This window comes from Peromyscus leucopus, chromosome 5 (assembly GCF_004664715.2).
Source record: "Peromyscus leucopus breed LL Stock chromosome 5, UCI_PerLeu_2.1, whole genome shotgun sequence".
In the NCBI taxonomy this organism is placed as follows: domain Eukaryota; kingdom Metazoa; phylum Chordata; class Mammalia; order Rodentia; family Cricetidae; genus Peromyscus; species Peromyscus leucopus.
The window spans coordinates 129326815-129345640 of NC_051067.1; the positions used below are offsets into that span (position 1 = coordinate 129326815).

At 49.1% G+C, this 18826-nt stretch overlaps 1 protein-coding gene across 2 annotated transcripts in view; it reads left to right on the forward strand.

Moving 5' to 3' along the window:
• The window catches only part of Slc35f3 (solute carrier family 35 member F3), a 258681-nt gene that overhangs the window by 159044 nt on the left and 80811 nt on the right, over positions 1–18826 (forward strand). Inside the window, exon 1 of one of the 2 annotated variants that reach the window (XM_028889793.2) lies at positions 5025–5351. The exons of the other annotated variant lie outside the window; for it this stretch is intronic. Coding sequence (XP_028745626.1) covers positions 5276–5351 — 76 coding nt within the window. The 5' untranslated portion in view covers positions 5025–5275. Of the gene's footprint in view, positions 1–5024; positions 5352–18826 lie in introns of those variants that run through there. 2 annotated transcript variants of the gene reach the window in all.

The window sequence follows — 18826 nt, forward strand, 5'->3', positions numbered from 1 at the left end:
TTTCTTTCTGCTTTCACAGAACACCTACTATAGAAGCCACATACTGTGTAAGACACAGGATAGGACAGAAGATTACCTCCCCGTGCCATGCCCAGAGGAGAAAATGAAAACAATGCCTGTGGGTGCCGGATCTGACTGTGATAAGCATGCTACATCCATGCCTCCCTTTAATGGGTTTTCTTAAGGTGACAGGGCTAAGCACAGAACTGAGGTCTATGCCCAGGGGTCCGATTGATAAGAGCACTCTTTTCTGAACTGATCCACACTGCTGGAAAGAGTTTGTGGGAGATCCTGTTTTCCTTTCTCTATGAGGGAAGGATATGCCATATCTCCAGGACCTGCTGTATGTAAGACAATGTGTCAGTCTCTGCACATCCGCTCTTCATGATGGCCACCAGACAGATTTCTCACAGGTTCCAGGGAAGGGAGTCCTGTCTCCCCAGGTGCCAATCCCAGGAAACACAAACATTTTGCTCCCAGCCGTTGCATGCTAAGCAAGCACTCCACCGCTATCCAATATGCCTTAAAAAGTTTGACTCTCCCTACACAACCCAAGCTGGTCTTGAACTTAGGATCATCACTTCAACCTCCTGAGCAGCAGAGCGTTACAGATTTGTGCTACCAGGCCCAGCTCCCTCCACTCAGCTCTCACATACCTGGCTCTGCCCTCCAGAAGGCCACCACCTGATGCCACCCCTGGGCACGTGGAATGGGGCCCTGACAAGGATTCACAAAGCAAGCAGTTACCCTGCTCCAACCTCCCTCTGCTTGTATTCAGTATGACCCCAGCTCTAGGCTTCAGCTCAACACTAGGGTGAGGTATTATCTACATGGGGTGGCTGTGGCTGGTTTGGAGGATGGAGGGGTATAGCTGGAAGTCCAGCAGTGGCATCCAGTGACCACATCTCTATATACCCTCATCCTAGAGAAAGATGAGCCAGTTTGTTGCTCCTGAGAAAAGAAAGGGGCATAGAGTAGTGGGGAGGGGCACCGAGCTCTCACTCTGGTGACTCAGATTCCCTTGACCTTGGACCAGACTGGAAGGGACTTCCACATTCTCACCCCTGGAGGGAGCAACTGCCCCGTGCTGACCTGAGTTTCTCAGCCAGAGTCAAGCCCTCTTCCCTGCTGGACAGGCCAATGCAGGCTCCACCCTGAAAGCTTCCACAGACTGCACTCTGATTCATCTGCTTCCTGGAGCCTCTTTAAGTGATTCTTTTTAAGTAATGGTAACCACAAAAATAATTTGTTATTCTTAACTATTTAATTCTGTGAAGGACAGTGTTGATGTTTCACAGTGAATTAATTGAAGTAGTCTGCCTGCCTTCCCACTCCTGAAAACCCTCCTGCATTTAAAATTTTTAAATTTTCAGCACACTAAGTAAAAGGCTTCACAGGACCTGCTGTAGACAACAAGTAGACAATAATAAGGACAAACACACAATGGGAAGGTGGCTCAGTGGGTAAAGCATTTGCTGTGCAAGCTTGCGTAGCTGAGTTCAAATCCCCAGAACTCACAGAAGAGCTGGTCATGTAGCTTGAATGCCTGTAGTCCCAGTGCCCCTATGGGGAGATGAGAGGCAGAGTCGGAAGAACATCAGGAAGCTCTCTGTTGGCTCACCTGATGTACAGAGCCAAAAAACAAAAAAACAAAACAAAACAACAACAACAAAAAAGAGACACTGCCAGAAGCCAAGGCAGAATGTGAGGGCTGACACTGGAGATTGTCTTCCAACTTCCACCACAAAAATACTATGACGTATGTGTGCCAATGTTCACACACACACACAATAAAATTAATTAATTAATCATAATAAGCATTTGTTTGTACAACAAGCAGATAGAGAATGGCCATCCTATACTAGAATATTTCCATGTGATAAAGATAATACTTTAAGTAATTATACATTTGTGTGTGTACACATACACATACTATATATACAGCTAAATGCATCTCTATCTATGTACCTCATTTACGGGCATACACATTTATGTGTAAAGGTTATGTTATCTAATGCATTTCCCCCAATTTTTAACATAATACGTGACTCACAGATGGTCCAAACTCATCCTTTTTAGTGTATAATTATTTTCTGTATGTAGGCATTGAACCCAGAGACTCAAACATGCTAGGCAAGCCCTCCATCACTGAGCAATGTCACAGCCCTCCTTTTAGTTTCATTTGGGGACAGTGTATCACTAAGTTGCTCAGGCTGGCCTTGAAGTCACTCTGTAGCTCAGACAGGACTTGACCTTGTAGTCCTACTGCCCCAACTTCTGCCTGCCACCATACCTGGATAGTGTGCAGTTTTATTGTTGTTGTTAATTTACTTATTTTATGTGTATAGGTGTTTTGCCTTCATGAATGTCTGTGCCATTGTATGTCTGGTACCCTCAAAGTCTTGAAGAGAGAGTCTGATTCCCTGGAACTGGAGTTACAGATGGTGATGAGCCACCATATAGGTGCTGGGAATAAAACCTGGGTCCTCTGGAAAAGCCGTGCTCTTAACCAGTGGACAATCTCTCCAGTGACCCGTGTACATTTCTGCTAAGTGTAAAATGCATTTCTAACTATATAAACACAAAAACAGCAAGACAGCCACCTTCGGAAAGAGTCTGCTGTCACTGGACATGTGCCGAAGGGCAGCATTCTGAGATCTGTGGAGCCTTGGATAATTCTTCCCTAAAGAGGTGATTCCATACACCCCAAATTTCAGTAGGGCCTGGGAGATTATTGTGCCTATAGTTTTAGAAACTTTCTTTTAGCTCTGATACAGTTTCACAATCCAGACCTAACAGACACACCAGGAGATAAAAGGCAGTGACTGCCCAGACTGCCCAGTGGAGAATGCTTGCATAGTGTGCACACTGCCCTGTTTCCATCCTCAACACCAGGAAACCCGAGCTTATCTTCAGAGAGGAAGAGATGCAGTTGAGGATATGGAGATGGCTCTTTCTGTAAAGTACTTGCCTTGCAAATCTAAGGACCAGAGTTCAGTCCCCAGAACCCATACTTTAAAAGCTGGAAGTGGTGACTTGTGTTTTAATCCTTGGGGCCAGCCTAGCCTACTTGTCCAGTTTCAGGCCAGTGAGAGACCTGACCTTAAGCAAACACAATAGGTGGTCCTTGGGGAGCAATAGCTGAGTCTTCTAATCTCAGTCTCAGTTGTGTGCATACACATGCAAAAACCTGCCATACAAACGCAAACACACGGAAGGGTAGAGCCTGGTGATGGAGTCTGACCTTCTCGTTCCAAGAGTAGAATCTAGGCCAGAGTGACAGAAATGGTGGTTCAGGGTGACTGACCACTTCCTGTTGGCAAAGTCACAACTCAACCCAAGCGGTTGGCTCTCTTTAAGACATTTTCCCACGCTTTGATAGTATTCGGGAAGCCTAAGTCTCACTTCAGGCCTGCAGATACGTGCATATTACTGCATTTGATCAAGACTAGGCCTGTGGCTCTCAGAACTGTAACTTTGTCCTGAAAAATCTCCCCATAGGTCATTCAGACAACATGAGCGTGAGGACACCCCTCAGCTGAGAGCCTGGTTAAGGATATGGCTTGGCCTTCACTTCATCCAGTGTGTCTTGATGTATATCATCACTGTACAGCCTACGACAATTAATTGGACCCCTAAGCTTGTATCTGAAGAAGGAAATGTCTCTGTCCCATCACCTGTAGTGGTCTTGAGTGGGACAAGTTCCCCTGGAAGAGGTGTAGGATGCAGAGGCTACCACTAGAGGGCTCTGAAGGGACCCGGGAATCTCTTCTTTCCCGCAGAGATGAGAGCAACCCTGTGTAGATCTTCTTGTAGCTGTTCAGGAGGCTGGGTCAAGAGAAGCTACTTCTCGAAGATGCTTCCTCTGGACACCTGAGCATATGCAGGTGGACGGCACCAGAAACAGCTGGAAGGGGCTGCTCTAAGCAAGTTTTGTTGTGGTGGTACCACGCTCAGCCTGTATCAGAACACCCATGACCATTATGGAGATTGTAATGACGTCATCAGTGCAATATCAATGCTGAGACAGGCTCAGAAACTCCGGCAATCAATAATCAGAAAATCCACCTCGAGTCAGATTCCAGGTAGAGCGAGGGACAAGCCCTGGACTTGGGGCATGAGTGAATGAGAGCCCAGAAGAAAGAACAGAAGGCTTGGAGTTTAGGGGCTGTGAGTTCACCAGCAAGGAGGTTGCCAGGGCAACCTTGATGATGCCCTGTGAGGGTTTAATAGTAGCCAAGAAACATCACTCAAGACTGAGTGGCCACTCTCGGGGAGCCTCTTACTGCTTTTAACATTCACTGTTAGCCAGACACTTGTAGTCTTAAGGTGTGGGCACAGTGAAGCCAGTGTAGCAGTACCTAGAACTTACTTTGTGCTCTCCAGGAGTTTGGCCTCCCAAGCCTTTTCTTTCAAAATTATATATATATATATATATATACTGGCTGTATATTCATCATGTGCGTGCAGGTGTGGGCAGAGGCCAGAAGAGGGCGTCAGGTGCCCTGAAACTGGTGTTTACCGGCGGTTGTGAGCCACCTCTATGAGGGGGGGAAGGGACAAGGATGGTAAGACCAGCAAGTGCTCTTAGATGCTAAACCTTCTCTCCAGCCCTCCAGCCTTTGCTTTCTTCTATGGACTTAGAATTTTATTCCCTGAATAGAGCTGTCCTCGGGGCCAGAGTAAATCATCTTCTAGCCCTCCAGAAGGGAATGCAAGCTGTGGGGAGCCTCCACCCCACCTCCACCTTCACTCCCTTTGAAACAATTCAGGTCCCCTCGGGCATGGCTCAGGCAGAGTCAACTACCTGCATCATTAAGCTGGTGCAACCCAGGGGTTTTACTGCCGAGGGTCTAGCCCAGATTCGCTGGCCCGGTGAAAGGACTCATGGAGAAAGAGGAGGAGGCCTGAGGCCGCAGTCAGGACAAGGCTGGGAGCGAGGGAGCGACCGTGGGCTGCAGGGCCGGGCGTCCCGGGCGGGGGCGGAGCAGGTGAGCCGGCCGGGTGGGCGTGGGGAGTGCACTTGTACGTGACGTTGGAGTTTGCAGCGAGCCGGGAGTAGGAGGCTGTGCGCGCGTGTGTGGAGTGCTGCGCGGCCAGGAGGATGTGCGCGGCGGGGCGGCCACCGCAGTGAGTCGCGGCAAGAGGAGCGGGCTGCAGCCCGGGGGACCAGGAGGCGAGGGCCAGCAGGAGGCCGCGGGCCTGGAAAGGCGCGCCGCCCGGCCCCAGGATGTAGGCGATTGGCGGCTGCGCTCCTGCTGGCGGCCGGCTCACCATGAAGAAGCACTCGGCCCGGGTGGCCCCGCTCAGCGCCTGCAACAGTCCGGTCCTGACCCTCACCAAAGTGGAAGGTAACGCGCGGCCGCGTGGCGTTGGGGTGGCCGGGCCTGACGCTTCTGTCCCTGATCCGGAGGGATACCTGGCTGCTAGCGGGGCGGGGGTGGCAGCTCCGGGACGCTGTCCGCAGTGCAGCGCGTCGCCGCCAGTGGGAACCTGGAGGCTCTAGCTGTCTGGAGCTCCTGCCGGGGTGGCATGCTCTTTGCACCCAGGCTCAGACAGCGCGGTGCACCTGGTGGTTCTGCTCCCTTGGGGGCTTTTTCTGACTGTCCCCAAGCTTGTGCCCGCAGGGCAGAAGGGAGGCAAGTGCTAACCAGTAAGCTCGCCTATCTCTCTCTCTCTCTCTCTCTCTCTCTCTCTCTCTCTCTCTCTCTCTCTCTCTCTGTCTCTCTCTCTCTCTCTCTCTCTCTCTCTCTCTCTCTCTCTCTCTCTCTCTCTCACACACACACACACACACACACACACGAGTGGGTGGCCTGGGTGAGGAGCATCCCTCTAGCACCCCACCCCAGGAGCCCAGAGGTAAGGCCCACTGATACTGGAAGCTAGAGGAGACGGGACCTGGCTGGCTGATTGCAGATGGGCAGAGAGTGGCAGGTGAGGGGAATCCCCGCACCAGCCTGTAAAAATGTTCTTATTCAGGCCTGATAGGGATGAGAGGGGCGCCTAGAGGCCCCCAGAAAGTGTTCCTGCACTGCCTGTCTTTTCTTCAGCACGGAACCGCCCCCAGTCGGGGGATGTGAGAGAGAGGGGGCCACGGAGGAGGGCTGTGAGTTACTCAGACACAGCTGTCATTCTGCTGGCCTGAAAGAGGACCTTGCTTTCCAACAGAGAGGGTCCTTCTTAGCTTTCAGCTCCCCCACCCCACCCCCCGGGAGGCAGCCGCAGAAGGAGGAACTCTCCGTAGTTAACCAGTCTGGCCAGGAGTAGAAAGGAGCACCCCTCTATGGTCCAAGAGCCTCCATCCAAGTCTTTGCTGACTAGGGTAGGCATGGTTTCGAAGACTGGTTTATGCCCACACTCTGAGCTAGGCCCTCTATGGGTCTGTGAGGTCCCTGCATCCACCTGTTTGTTTCTTGTTGGAATAAGCCTGATGACCAGCAGAGGCCAGACAGAGGTTGGTAGGTGTGTTCCCGGCTTCACATTGTATCCATCCTGTTACCTCCAGATGAGAACCATGAGGACCAGAAGGGTAGCAGACTGGTCCAAGACCTACAGCTGCTGCATGGTGATGTAAGAGGGCATCCCTGAGCTGTGGGACCCCAAAGTCATCCTTTTTTTTTTTTTTCAGAAGGGCAGTTTGCAGTGACCTTCAGTTCCCTGTTTCTCTTTGCTTTTTCTCTCTCTATGACTATCTCCTCCCTCAACATCCTAGTCTCAAGAAAAGCTTGGTACTGATTATCTGCGCCAGAAATTAGCAGAAGTGCCTCTCCTGGGGATGGTAGTGTTCTGGGCCTCCTCCCAAGCACATGTGGATGAAGAGGGGACCAGAAGCTTGGGTAGACACTCAGGAGCTCCTCCACAAAAGTCAAGCACTTCTATCCGCTAGAGAGGCAGGCTGGTTCTCCAGGGCAGCAACAGGCAATCCCGCAGCACCCTAGTCAGCTTCAGGGAGGGTAACCCTGAGCTCACTGTCAGTGAGGAGGCTATCTGAGCTGAGTGTGGTAGCCTCAGAAGTGCATTGAAACGACACAGAAGTCATGGGGGGAGGTCCCCAAGGCCAAGTCTGGAGGTTGTCTTAGGGAATGAAACTGATAGCCCTCTCCCATTACCTTGGTAACTACAAGTCTTCCTTTCACACTGTCATGGCAGCCACTTTATCATGGCCATCTCCATATGAGTGCCTGTGGTTCATTGCTAAGTTAGAGTATTAAGACCTGGACAGATGGAGGAAGACTCTGCCCCTGTACAGTGTGGCTTGTATGTATCATGTACCCTGAGCCTCGGTTCCTTCAACTGTAAAGCCTGTCTCGGCAGACTGATGAGGAAGGAAATTCAGCAAAGGCAAAAGGCAATACCTAGCACTTGCCCATCATACACAGTAGGTGCTGTGTGTGTGTGTGTGTGTGTGTGTGTGTGTGTGTGTGTGTCTGTGTGTGTCTGTGTCTGTGTGTCTGTGTATGCATGTGTGTGTCAGGGGGAGGATGCTAATCCTCCAGTCACAGGTCTTCTAGCTCTTTCCACAAACATCTTGCCTCTCTACATGTAGAAGACAAATCTATAGGTCAGGGCCTGACAGACCTACTCCTTATGCCTAGGCTCGCATAGCATGCTTTTTCTCTACCTGGCTTTCTTCCTTAGTGTTTTTGTTTGGTTTGATTTGAGGTACATTTTTCTAAACCATTTGCATATTGTGTATATCTTTTGGAACTGTTGAATCATTTTCTTTTGCTTGAATGCACAGGACAAGGTGGTCCCCATCCTGGAGCTGTCCGTGTGTGAGTGGTAGATGAGCTACAGGGATGGAATGCAGCAGGCAAGGAATATTTATTAGCTTGTGGAGTGTGTCATCTGAGGGAAGGCAAGAAGGCACCAGCATGTGGTACATATAAAACCAAAATAGAAAATGCAATGCTTGGTTGAACTCAAAGGCAGGAAGATGGACAAAATGACTTCATTACTCAACAAATACTTCATCTTTCTGTACTTTGTGTACTGTAGCTGCTGAGCTAGACCCTGAAAATGGAAAAATGAACTATTTGTTAGCTTCATTATCTTGAAAGTGATATATGAGTAGATAAATTATCAGATAAAAGGCTAAAAAATATATCCTGGCACAGAAGTAAGAACAAAATGTCACAGAAAAACTGAAAATTGAGCAATCTATAGAGGTGTCCCTGAGAAGGAAGCCTTCTACAGAGGAGATCTTTCTGGGAGGGAAAGCTTCTAATGAGCAGGCTTCTAAGATCAGGCTTCTCTGAGAAGTCCTGATGAGAAGGCCTGGCTGAGAGGAAGCCTTCCTGATGAGATAGATGCTCTTCTTCTGAGGAGGAGGAAGTAGCCTTTTTGAGAAGGAGAAGGCTGAGGAGGAGGTAGCTTTCTCCCTGGAAGAAGTCTTTCTGAGGAGGAAGCCTTGTCTGAGGAGAAGGCGCAGAGAAGAGGCCTTTCTGAGAAGAGGACATTTTGAGAAAATCATCTGAGGAGGCCTTTCTCATGAGGTCTTCTGAGGAGGAGGTGGCCTTTCTAAGGAGGGGGTGGCCTTCCCCAAGGAGGAACTCCTGAGGAGGTGGCTTCTCTAAGGGGAAGAGACATGAGGATGCAGTCTTTTTTTTTTAAGACCCTTTTTGAAAGGGAAGACATGAGAAGCTCCAATGAGAGTCTCCTCTGTGAAGGAGGCCTTTTTTGAAGAGACTTCTTTCTTTAGAGGAGGCTTTTCTGAGGAGGAATATTTCCTAAGGAGAACAGCTTTCTCAATAGACATTTCTGAAAGGAGGCTTTCTTAGGAACAGACTTTATGAGTGGAGGGAGGCCTTTCTGAAGATGTAGCCTTCCTAAGGAGGAAGTCCTGTGAGGTAGAGGTCAGAGGCCAGGGGATGTGAGAAATCTGTTAGGCACCGAGAGAAGAAGTACTTCAGGCAAAGGAAACAGTGTGTGTATAGACTTGGCCCTGAAAAATGGAGAGAGGTAGGGCTGACCCTCTGGTTGGGGGGGTAGGGTAGCGGTTTAAAAAAAAATGGCTTCTGTCCAGGTGAAGGCTTCTATCATCTCTAACAACGGATCTTGTTTCCATACTCTTTTCCTGGCTTTCCTGTCAGGAGACGATGCTGAGTATTGATCAATAGCATGTCTCTAGTAGAGCAGCAATTACTACAATCATCTATATTCACAACCAGCTAATTCATGGTCAATAAAATTACATTCAATGAGAATTAATAGTTGAGAACAATACAATGAGGTCCCCTAGGAGGCCGACTGTCAGCATTGTGGAAACAAGAGACTGTGATAGGGAATGGACAGGGTTGAGTGCCCAGCCCTTACATGGCAAAGTGACTCACACTTTCCGGAATCATGTCTCTTGTATAAATCAGAGGTTGTATGTTTCCTTTAAAAATGACAATAATAGTTTATATATTGTTTTCAGTTTGGTTTTAAGATTTTTTTTTTTTTTTACTGTTAACTGTTTGCTTCTAGTTTTTTGTTTTGTTGATTGTGGTTTATATGAGTTGTTTTGTGGGAAGGGTCAGGGTGTTAGTGTGGGTTCATGTGTGTGCGTGCATGCATGCGTGTGTGTGTGTGTGTGTGTGTGTGTGTGTGTGTATGCACGCACATGATGTATGTAGAAGGCAGAAGCCAACCTTAAGCATATTTCCTCAAGTGCCGTCTACCTTGTTGTTGTTTTGGTTTGGTTTATTTGTATGTGTGTGCACTATTTTTTTTTTTTTGTGTGTGTGTGTGTCAGAGTCTCTCAATTGCCTGGATCTCACTGATTTGGCTGACCTAACTGGCCATGGAGCCCCGGGGACTCTCCCTAGCACTGAGATTACGAATGAGCACCACTATGCCCAGACTGATTACTTATTTCACCGTGGGTTCTAGAAGATTAAACTCAGGCCCTCATGCTTGCATGACCAGCACTGTTCTTATGGAGCCCTCTCCAGGCTGTTTTTGTCTTGTTTTGCTTTGTTTGGGTTTGATTTTGAGATACGATCCTGCTGTGTAGCCCAGGCTGGCCCAGAACTCATGATCTTCCTGTCTCAGCTTCCTTGTTCCTGAGACTACAGACATCCACTATTATCCTGTACTAAGAATGAGGAGTGAAGGCTGACCAGATTACAGATTGCGGCCAATGGTAGCTTGTCCTTAGCCCAGTTCTTCCTATAGAAAGGCTGAGCACTGTTTTATAAGCAAGGAGCTTGAGGCTCCCAGGACCATTCATGTGAGGTCATAGAGTTAGAAAGCAAAGGAGCTTGGATCCAGATGCCAAAGACTTTAAATATCCGGGTTCCATTTGAGGAGCAATAATTGCATGAGCTTGAGGCATTTCATAGGTGCTCAGTGAATGTGTGTTCCCTGAGGCTCCCCTTGTAGTGTGAATCGATGGCCTAGATCTCTATCCAGGCTCTCATGACTGGTGGCTACTGGTGCTGACACTCTCGCTGCTTCTGCTCCTGGGGTGTGAGGCCATCTTAACTGCCCTCAGAGCAGGTCTAGTTAACTGATCCAGCCTGTGGCCTTTTGGCCCTGTGTGCAGAGCATCCTGGCTGCAGAAGTGTGCGGCAGAAAACACCTCACGCCACAGTGGGCAGAAGCAAAGACTGGCTCGGGATGTAACAAGAGGTAATATACCCCCAAGGACCCCACAACACACACAGCTGGTTTTTCTACCAAGATCCCACCTCCCAGAGTTTCCAGAAGCTCCCAAAACAGTGCCCCCAGCTGGGGGCTAAACTTTCAGGACTTGGACCTGTGGGAATATTTCATATTCGAGTCATAATACTGGAGAAAACCTCATGCTAAAATGTTCAACACTGATATTTCTGTAGGTCCAATGCTTCAGAGTCAGTGTGTGTGGATTCTTGGCAAAGGATCCCTGAACCCAAAGAGCGGCATCTAGTTGTCCAACCCTAGGCTGGAAATATCTGAGACAAGGACATTGATAAGCTAATTCAATCTATTATCTAGAGTATGCAAGGATTTCTGAACAAGTAGGAAATGTCAGGTATGTACTTGAAGAGATCACCTGCTGATGGGCTGGGAGATAGATGCTCATTGAGTACGAGTGCTTGCTATGTAAGTGTGTAGACATGACTTCACATCCCCAGTACCCATGTAAGAAGCCATGAATGGCTGTTTGCATGCCCGGACCCCCAGAGCTGTGTGGAGCAACAGCAGGAGGACCACTGAGGTTGCACTGAACCACATACTGTTGGCCTCACTCCAAATTCAGTGAGAGACCCTGTCTCAAGGGAATAAGGTAGAGAGTGACAGAGCAGACACCAGCGTCTCCCCTGACCTCTGCATACACACCTGCACAAACACATGAGCGTTGACCACCACACACACACACACACACACACACACACACACACACACACACACACCACAGAATAAATAAATAAGCAGATAAATGTTATCCATTGGTAACTTTTATTTTCCACGGCAGAAGTATAAAGGAAATGGGACATTTCAGCAGAGACTGAACTCACTTCTGCCCCAAACTCACACGGCCTGCGGCTCACTCCTGCCACCATTCCCTCTTCTTCGGGAAAATGACACAAGCCAACAGGACCATTTCCAGCAAAGCCCAGATGTGGCCTCCAAATCCTCCTCAGGACCCACCTTCTCATCAGGCTTAGAACGATGGCTATACATGCATTCACTTGCCACTTTCCGGAGTATGATTGGGGTGGTAAGCACAGGATGTGGTCTTTGTCCCCCGCTGTCACAGGTGGTAGGCAATAAGACAGTGTTGCTGACAGAGGGAGCCCCAGAGACCAGGAGAAAGGGCACGTGGTGGCCACAGCTTAGGTTTACTAAAGATTCCAGAGAGGTGAAGGCAGACTCTGGGGGAAACTGGTTACTGAACTCCACAGGGAGAGAGTATTGAATCAGGCAGGAAGAGGATCCAGGGCATAAGAGTTTGGAAAAATTAAGATAGATGAGCAGAGCAGGCGTGCTCAGCCTGGATCCTGAACCTGCTTCATCAGCCACAGTGGGTAGTCCTTAACAGAGAATTAGGGCAGACTAGACTAAAAACCACCAAATCTATCAAGTGAAGTAAGCTAGTTGATTGTGAGTGTGTGTGTATGTGTGTGTGTGTGTGTGTGTGACAGAGGCTATAGTGGAAAAGCTTTGAGGATGCCTGTTGGGTGGACTGAGATGACTTTTGTAGTAAAATGGTCTATGGTCATCACACAAGCATGAGGAACTGAGTTTGATCCCCAGAAAACTGGGTATGGAGGCATGAACCTACAGCCCCAGAGCCGGGGGGGGGGGGCGGGGGGGGGGGGGACAAGAGGACCCTAGGGCCTCACTGGCCATCAAGTAATAGTAAATCTGTGAGCTGCAGGTTCAGTGAAACACTTATCTCAAATAATAATTATACAGAGAGTTATTGACGAAAACACCTGATTTGACCTCTAGCCTCTCCATGTACCATACACATACATGTTGCTAGAGTTTCCCCCAGTCCTGCTTGGCCCACGGTCAGGACAAATCTCTCTCACCTGCCAGGCCTGAAGCTCCTCAAACCCAACCAAGTAAACACACAGAGACTTATATTTCTTATAAACTGTATGGCCGTGGCAGGCTTCTTCCTAGCTGTTCTTATATCTTAAATCAACCCATTTCTATTAATCTATAAGTTGCCACATGGCTTGTGGCTTACCGGTATCTTAACATCTTCTCAGCGGTGACTGGCAGCATCTCTCCACCTCAGCCTTCCACTTCCCAGAATTCTCTTCTCTGCTTGTCCCGCCTATACTTCCTGCCTGGCTACTGGCCAATCAGCATTTTATTTATACAGAGCGATACCCACAGCATATACATGCATGCACACCCCCTACACATGCATGCACACACAATCAAAAGAGAATGCCTGCTGTAGAGGAGTTAGTGGGATGAGGACTCATACTGCAGAAGTTCAAGCATGAGCTACTAGACTTAGATTCGGTGCTGACATTACTTCCTGCTTGCCATGAGTCCTAGACATGGGTTGCCTCACTCGCTGTTTGTAGCATCCCTATGCAGCTAGTCTTCATGCAGTCCCTGATGTGAGTGTGAGGAACAGCATGTCGTGCAGCTAGGTGACACACCAAGACTGTTGCCATGAGCGTCCACATCCTAACCACTGTACCCCCCTGCCCCATCAGGATGATGGCAGGACAGGGGACCAATCAATAAATCAAGGTGCCAAAGTAGAGCAGCGGACTAGGAATGGAGCATGTGCCAAAGAAGCCCGGAACACTGAGCCTGAATGCCTCAGGGATGGAGACACTGTGAACAGTCACAGCAAAGACAGGAGGGGGCACCCCTCTTGGATAGCAAGAGAGGGGTCACTACTTTGAGGTCTCAGCAGTGTCTACAGGGGCAGGTGGAGGAGACAGGTGGCAAAGTCAGAAAGAGAATCGGGTCATTGGCAACAAATGGGCAAGGGCAGAGTTCTGACGGCCACCTGTGTGTGAGATACTGCTGGGAGAGGGGAGGTCTAAACAGCTGCAGCAGAGGACTCCATGATGTGGCACGATGGAGACCACAAAGGACCAGAGGGTGAGTGATGTATCGACCACTGCCAAGAGAGGGCGTTTTGCAGAAACAGTTTTAAGTAGGTGGTGGTCTACCAGCCAGATGGTGAGGGGTGAGTAGCCTAGCTTGGGATGGGAGAGCAATTGCCAGCTGGGCATTATAAGGGCCTTAGCCTGAACAGTTCAGGGACTTGTAAGGGAAGAGTAAGGCTGATTCCTTAATAGGCCCCCAGGGGGAGGTGACTGGCCTGGAGGAGGAGGAGAAGGGCCACAGGAGGAGAAGACTGGTAGAGAGGAAGTGGGCCTGGGAGGGGAAAGAGATGAAGAGATGGAGGGCAAAGAGGCAGCCCAATGTGGAGGCGGGAAATCTCCAGACCTGCTCAGGATCCTTTGATCTTTGCCACGTAGGAAGTGGAGCTTTCGTCTGCCGCAGATGATGGATGCAGACCGAAAGCTTGAAGAGGTGGGAATGGGTTCAGAATAGCTCTGAGAGACAGCCAAGAGAGGGATTTAATTCTTAAAAGCCTTTTTGGCGAGTGAGGCTTTCCCACTGGTTAAGACATCTTGTGCCTTGGGGGAAGGGTCTAGACGGAAGAACACTGGGTGAGGTGTCAGGACACCAATCTTCCTTTCCTACCCTGCCGCACTTGCTAATTAATACATTAGACGCGTCACCTTGGCCTCTGGGAACCCGCTGTCTCTTTCCTCGGGACTAGATCTTCCATCAGCTCTTGGAGCAGGAACATTCCATGAATCCAGCAAGTGGCTGACTCATTAAGAGATTGGTGTATCCGATTAAAGCCTTTTGCCAACAAAACCAGAGTCAAAGAGTAGAGCTCTGGGTGACCCAGACAAGGACAGACTGGGGTGTGTGGGCATGGGCAAGCATGTGCCTGTGCATGTCTGCCGAGGCGCACTGGGGGCAGTTTGGATCAGTAAGGCCTGCAGCGCGACTCCGGCTTGTTCCATAGTTTTAGCATCAGGAAGCTAAGAGATGGGACTCTAGATAACAACGTGGCTGGAAAAGAACCACAAACAATCCCAAAGAGAAGCTGAAGCCAGACAACAGGGAGCGATGTTAGGGTTACCAGGGCCACAGATCTTGTGTGTGTGTGTGTGTGTGTGTGTGTGTGTGTGTGTGTGTGTGTGTGAACACCTCCAGGGCTCGGGGTGAACTGTGCTATGCCGCTCCCAAGGTGCACGAGGCCCATCCTGAGTAGGAGATTGAACCTGGGAGGTCACGTTCAACACCGGAAGGCCAAGCCCGCGTCATCCCTCCCCAGCAAGTTCACTCTTGCCCTGTTGATGCCACAGCTTCAGGACCGGGAGCTGGCAGGAAGTTTTAGAAAACAGCGTTTTCAATTCAAGACGAAATGCTCAGTGGCCCATGCCTTCAGCTCTAGGTTTGCTCTCTTCTTTTATTTATTTCCATCTGACATTCCAGCCAACCAAAAGCAGAGGATTAGAGGTGTCTACCTGGCCCAGAGCCCACACTGTCATGTGGAGTACAGTTGGCCAGGTGCCCCTTCCTCAAGGGTCCAAAGACTGCCGGGCATAGGCTGTTTCCTAGAGGGGCAGTCCTGTACATCATCTGCCCACTTGTTAACCCACATTTGCCCTGAGAGTTCCAGCAGTCTGGAGTCTAGGGTTCTAGACATGCCGACTTGAACAGGGAAAACCACCACAAAGCGAGAGGAATGTGTTCATTTGTCTGGGTGCATGTGAAGGTCAGAAGCAGCTCTCGAGCCTTGGCTGTTCTGCAGTTCCTGCTCACATTCCAAGGCATGAGGAGCACCCTGAGCTTGCTGGACAGGCTGTGACTAGCAGGGCCTGTGGATTAAGACTGATCCAAGGGAGCTCACATGTTTGGGGCAAGAATGGAGACACACTCCTTCTCAGAACAGATACCAAGGCTTCCTCCAAGGTGTAGATGGCCTGACTTGGAGCCTTCACTGACTAGTCCGCTCCTCACAGGAGAACTCTTGCTGTGGGCCATGTAATCCCAGTCCACTCTTAAGGCCCTGAGGCATTGCCACTGAGCCATTTGGGAGTTATCTGGAGACCTCTGAGGAAGTGAGGATGAAGGGTACATGCCAACAAGGGGTCTGCTCCTTGGGGGGTAATTGTTTGTATTCATTATCTTTCTGGTTGCTGAGGCAAAATACAAAACATTAGCAGCTCAAAGGAGGAAGGGATTATTTTGGCTCATGATTTTGGAAGTTTCAGTCCATAGTATTTGGTGTCATTGATGCTGGGCCTGAGTGAAGCAGAGCATCATGGGAGTGGAAGCAATATGGAGGACAGACTGTTCAGCTCATGGTAGACAGGAAGCAGAAGCGAAAAGCATAGATATAACCGAAGGACACACCTTCAGTTATCTACTTCCTCCAACCAGACCATGCCTTCCACAGCTCCACCCCCTCCCGGATAGATAATCCACTCAAATTTTGAATTCCTCAAGGGATCAAATTGCTGGTAGGTCAGAGCCCTCATGCTGTGATCATCTCTAGAAATGCCCTCACAGAAACACTCAGAAATTGGTTTTGCTAGCCTTCTGGCTGTCTCTTAATCTGTTCAAACTGACCAGGAGACTAACCATCACAGGATGCTAACAGGAATGTGGGCTGGAATGAGGTGATGAACTCCAGCCCTCAGACTGCTTCAGGTAGAACTTCAGAGGAACCTAGATCATCAGCTCAACCCCCATTTCACCCCCCCCCCAAAAAAACCCTTTCAGTCACCTACTGTGATAAGTTGAATAAGTATGGCCCCCAGAGGTTCATCCATTTGAATGCTTGGTCACCAGTAGCCACACCCCCCACCATGACAGTCATAGACTAATCATCTGAAACTGTAAGCAAGCCCCCAATTAAATGCCTTCTTTTAAAAGTTGCCCTGGTCATGGTGTCTCCTCATAACAATAGGACAGTAACTTCCCAAGTCTCCATATTGGCCAGAAAGATCAATGTCTAGTATAAAATACTAATTTCATCTTTTAAAGATATCTTCACAAAGACCACAGTTTCTCCCCTCACTACTAAAGTTGAAATAATTCCCCAGGGACAGCTGTGAAGGGGAACCCACTACTGACTCAGGGTGGTTCCCTTTCCTCCTAGGAGGCCATCAAAAGAAAGGCTCTGCCACCTATGGCTGGTCACCTAAATCATGCAGAGTGACGGATCTGGGTCTATGCCTAGGTTCACGAGCACAGCACACACTCTTTCGTGTACCCCTTGAATTAATCAGCCCAGGACACCACAGACTGCAGGGCTCGACCGCTTTTGTCCTCTCCCACGGGGTTGTGATGGGGCTGTTATCCTGGCTTGCAGTGGGCTGTCTTCTTGCTGTGTCCCCACCCGGCCTCTTCTCTCTGTGTTTGTGTGTGAAGAGAGAGGTGCGGGGTGTAGGTTCTCTGGTGTTTCTCCCTGTAAGGTCATGAACACCCGGGGCCAGGGGAACGGCGCAGCTGGTAAAAGGCTGGCCTTGCAAACACGAGGCCCTGAGTTCCATCATCAGAATCCACATAAACAAACCAGGTGTGCTGGCGCACACTTATCATCTCAACTCTGGGGAGGTAGAAACAGGTTGTCGGAGCTGCCTCGCCAGCCCGCCTAGCTGAATTGGCACATTCTAGCTGAGTTAGAAACTCTGTCTCAAAAAAAAAAAAATAAAAATAAAAAAATAAAAAAAAACGAGATGGACGATGGCACCTACACCCAGTCACCTGAATCCTGCACGGTGACAGATCCGGGTCTGTGCTAGGTCTTCAGGAAGACGGTATACACGCTGCCATGTGTCCTTGCATTAGCCCAGCTTTTGTCTCCTCATGCTTCTAGAGGCTAGGAAGGTCACTGAGGAATGACACCCAAGGTTGGCCTCTGACCCCTACACATATGTGTGTACATACAAAAAGAACACTTGTCCCAACAAGCTAGAACCTACCCTTACAACCTCATTTACCTTACTTAATCTCTTTTACAGAGGTCCTTCCTCTAAGCACAGCCACACCAGACTTCAGGGCTTCAACCTGTGAATTTGAGAGGAGTGTCATTGCCCCGGCATGCTCAGATCCCAAAGTAGCAAATCCTAACCCAGAGCCCCACAGACTCTCAGGCTCTTTTGTCCTTATAGGCACCTAAAGTGTCCAACATGACAGCCATTACTAAGATCTCCATGTTCATGGATGCTATGGGGTTGGACACACGGGGACAAAAACTGAATCTTAGGCACCCATTGATGACTTTGAACAAAATCTCAAAGCCTCATCCGCCTGGCTATAAAGGAGAACAGCACTTATTGCCACAGTCATAATGCAGAAGGAAAGAGGCAGGGCATGTCCTGGCAGAGTTTGGTGCAGATGTAGGTGTCTCGCCACCTTTTCCCTTAGTTCCTCTTCTTCATTGCCAGAGTCAGCATCTAATGTCAGTTGTCCATGGTTCCCATTCTCTTTCCATGATCAGAAGCATGGCTGGGGTCTCTGACATGGAGTAATAGCTGGAGTTTGCTCTGACATAGAGTCCAGGAATCCACATGGGGGTGAGGGTGGGTGTCTGGCAGAGCCAGATGGGCATGATGGTCTCGGGGAATGTTACCTAGGGATTGCTTTGTGGTCTACGGGCTATGGGCCTCATCCACAAGTCTCCTCCTTTCCTCCATGCCACTGTTTGGTCATCACAGGTAGATCCTGAGTGAACCTTAAAGAGTAAATAAAACCCCAAAATACTCGAATGTATCGGGGGAGGTAAGTTACACTTGCATATAGCAGTACACAAAAGCTTTCTTCCAAGCCCCCCCCCCTTTTTTTTTTTTTTTGTGTGTGTGTGTGTGTGTATGTGTGAGCTATGTAGTTGGTAGCCTGGTCTGAGCTTGTGTGTCCATCAGGGGGATTCATCTTTGGGCTCTGTCTTCCCCTGGGAAGTCTGGGGGGAAAGAAAGAGCTGGTCTGCTTCCCTGATCAGCTCCCTGTTGTGTCCTGGTTGAACAGAATGAGAGAAACATAGTTTTTAAGATATGGACACTGTGAACACTGCCCACTTGCGTGAAGCCATGGTCTTCTGGGGACCTGTCTACTTTGTGCCTCAAAGCTGATGGCCAGTAAAGATTTGTAAATAAGCAGCCCCAGTTAAATTAGTTACCCAAGAGAAATACCAAGAAATATCCACACATGCCTAGATGTGAATATTCACAACAGTATTATACATGGCAGAGCCAAACCAAAAGTAATCCCTGTGCCTATCAACAGATGGATTGATAAGCAGGATGCTGTATATCCATACAACAGAATACTATTCAGCTATAAAAAGAAA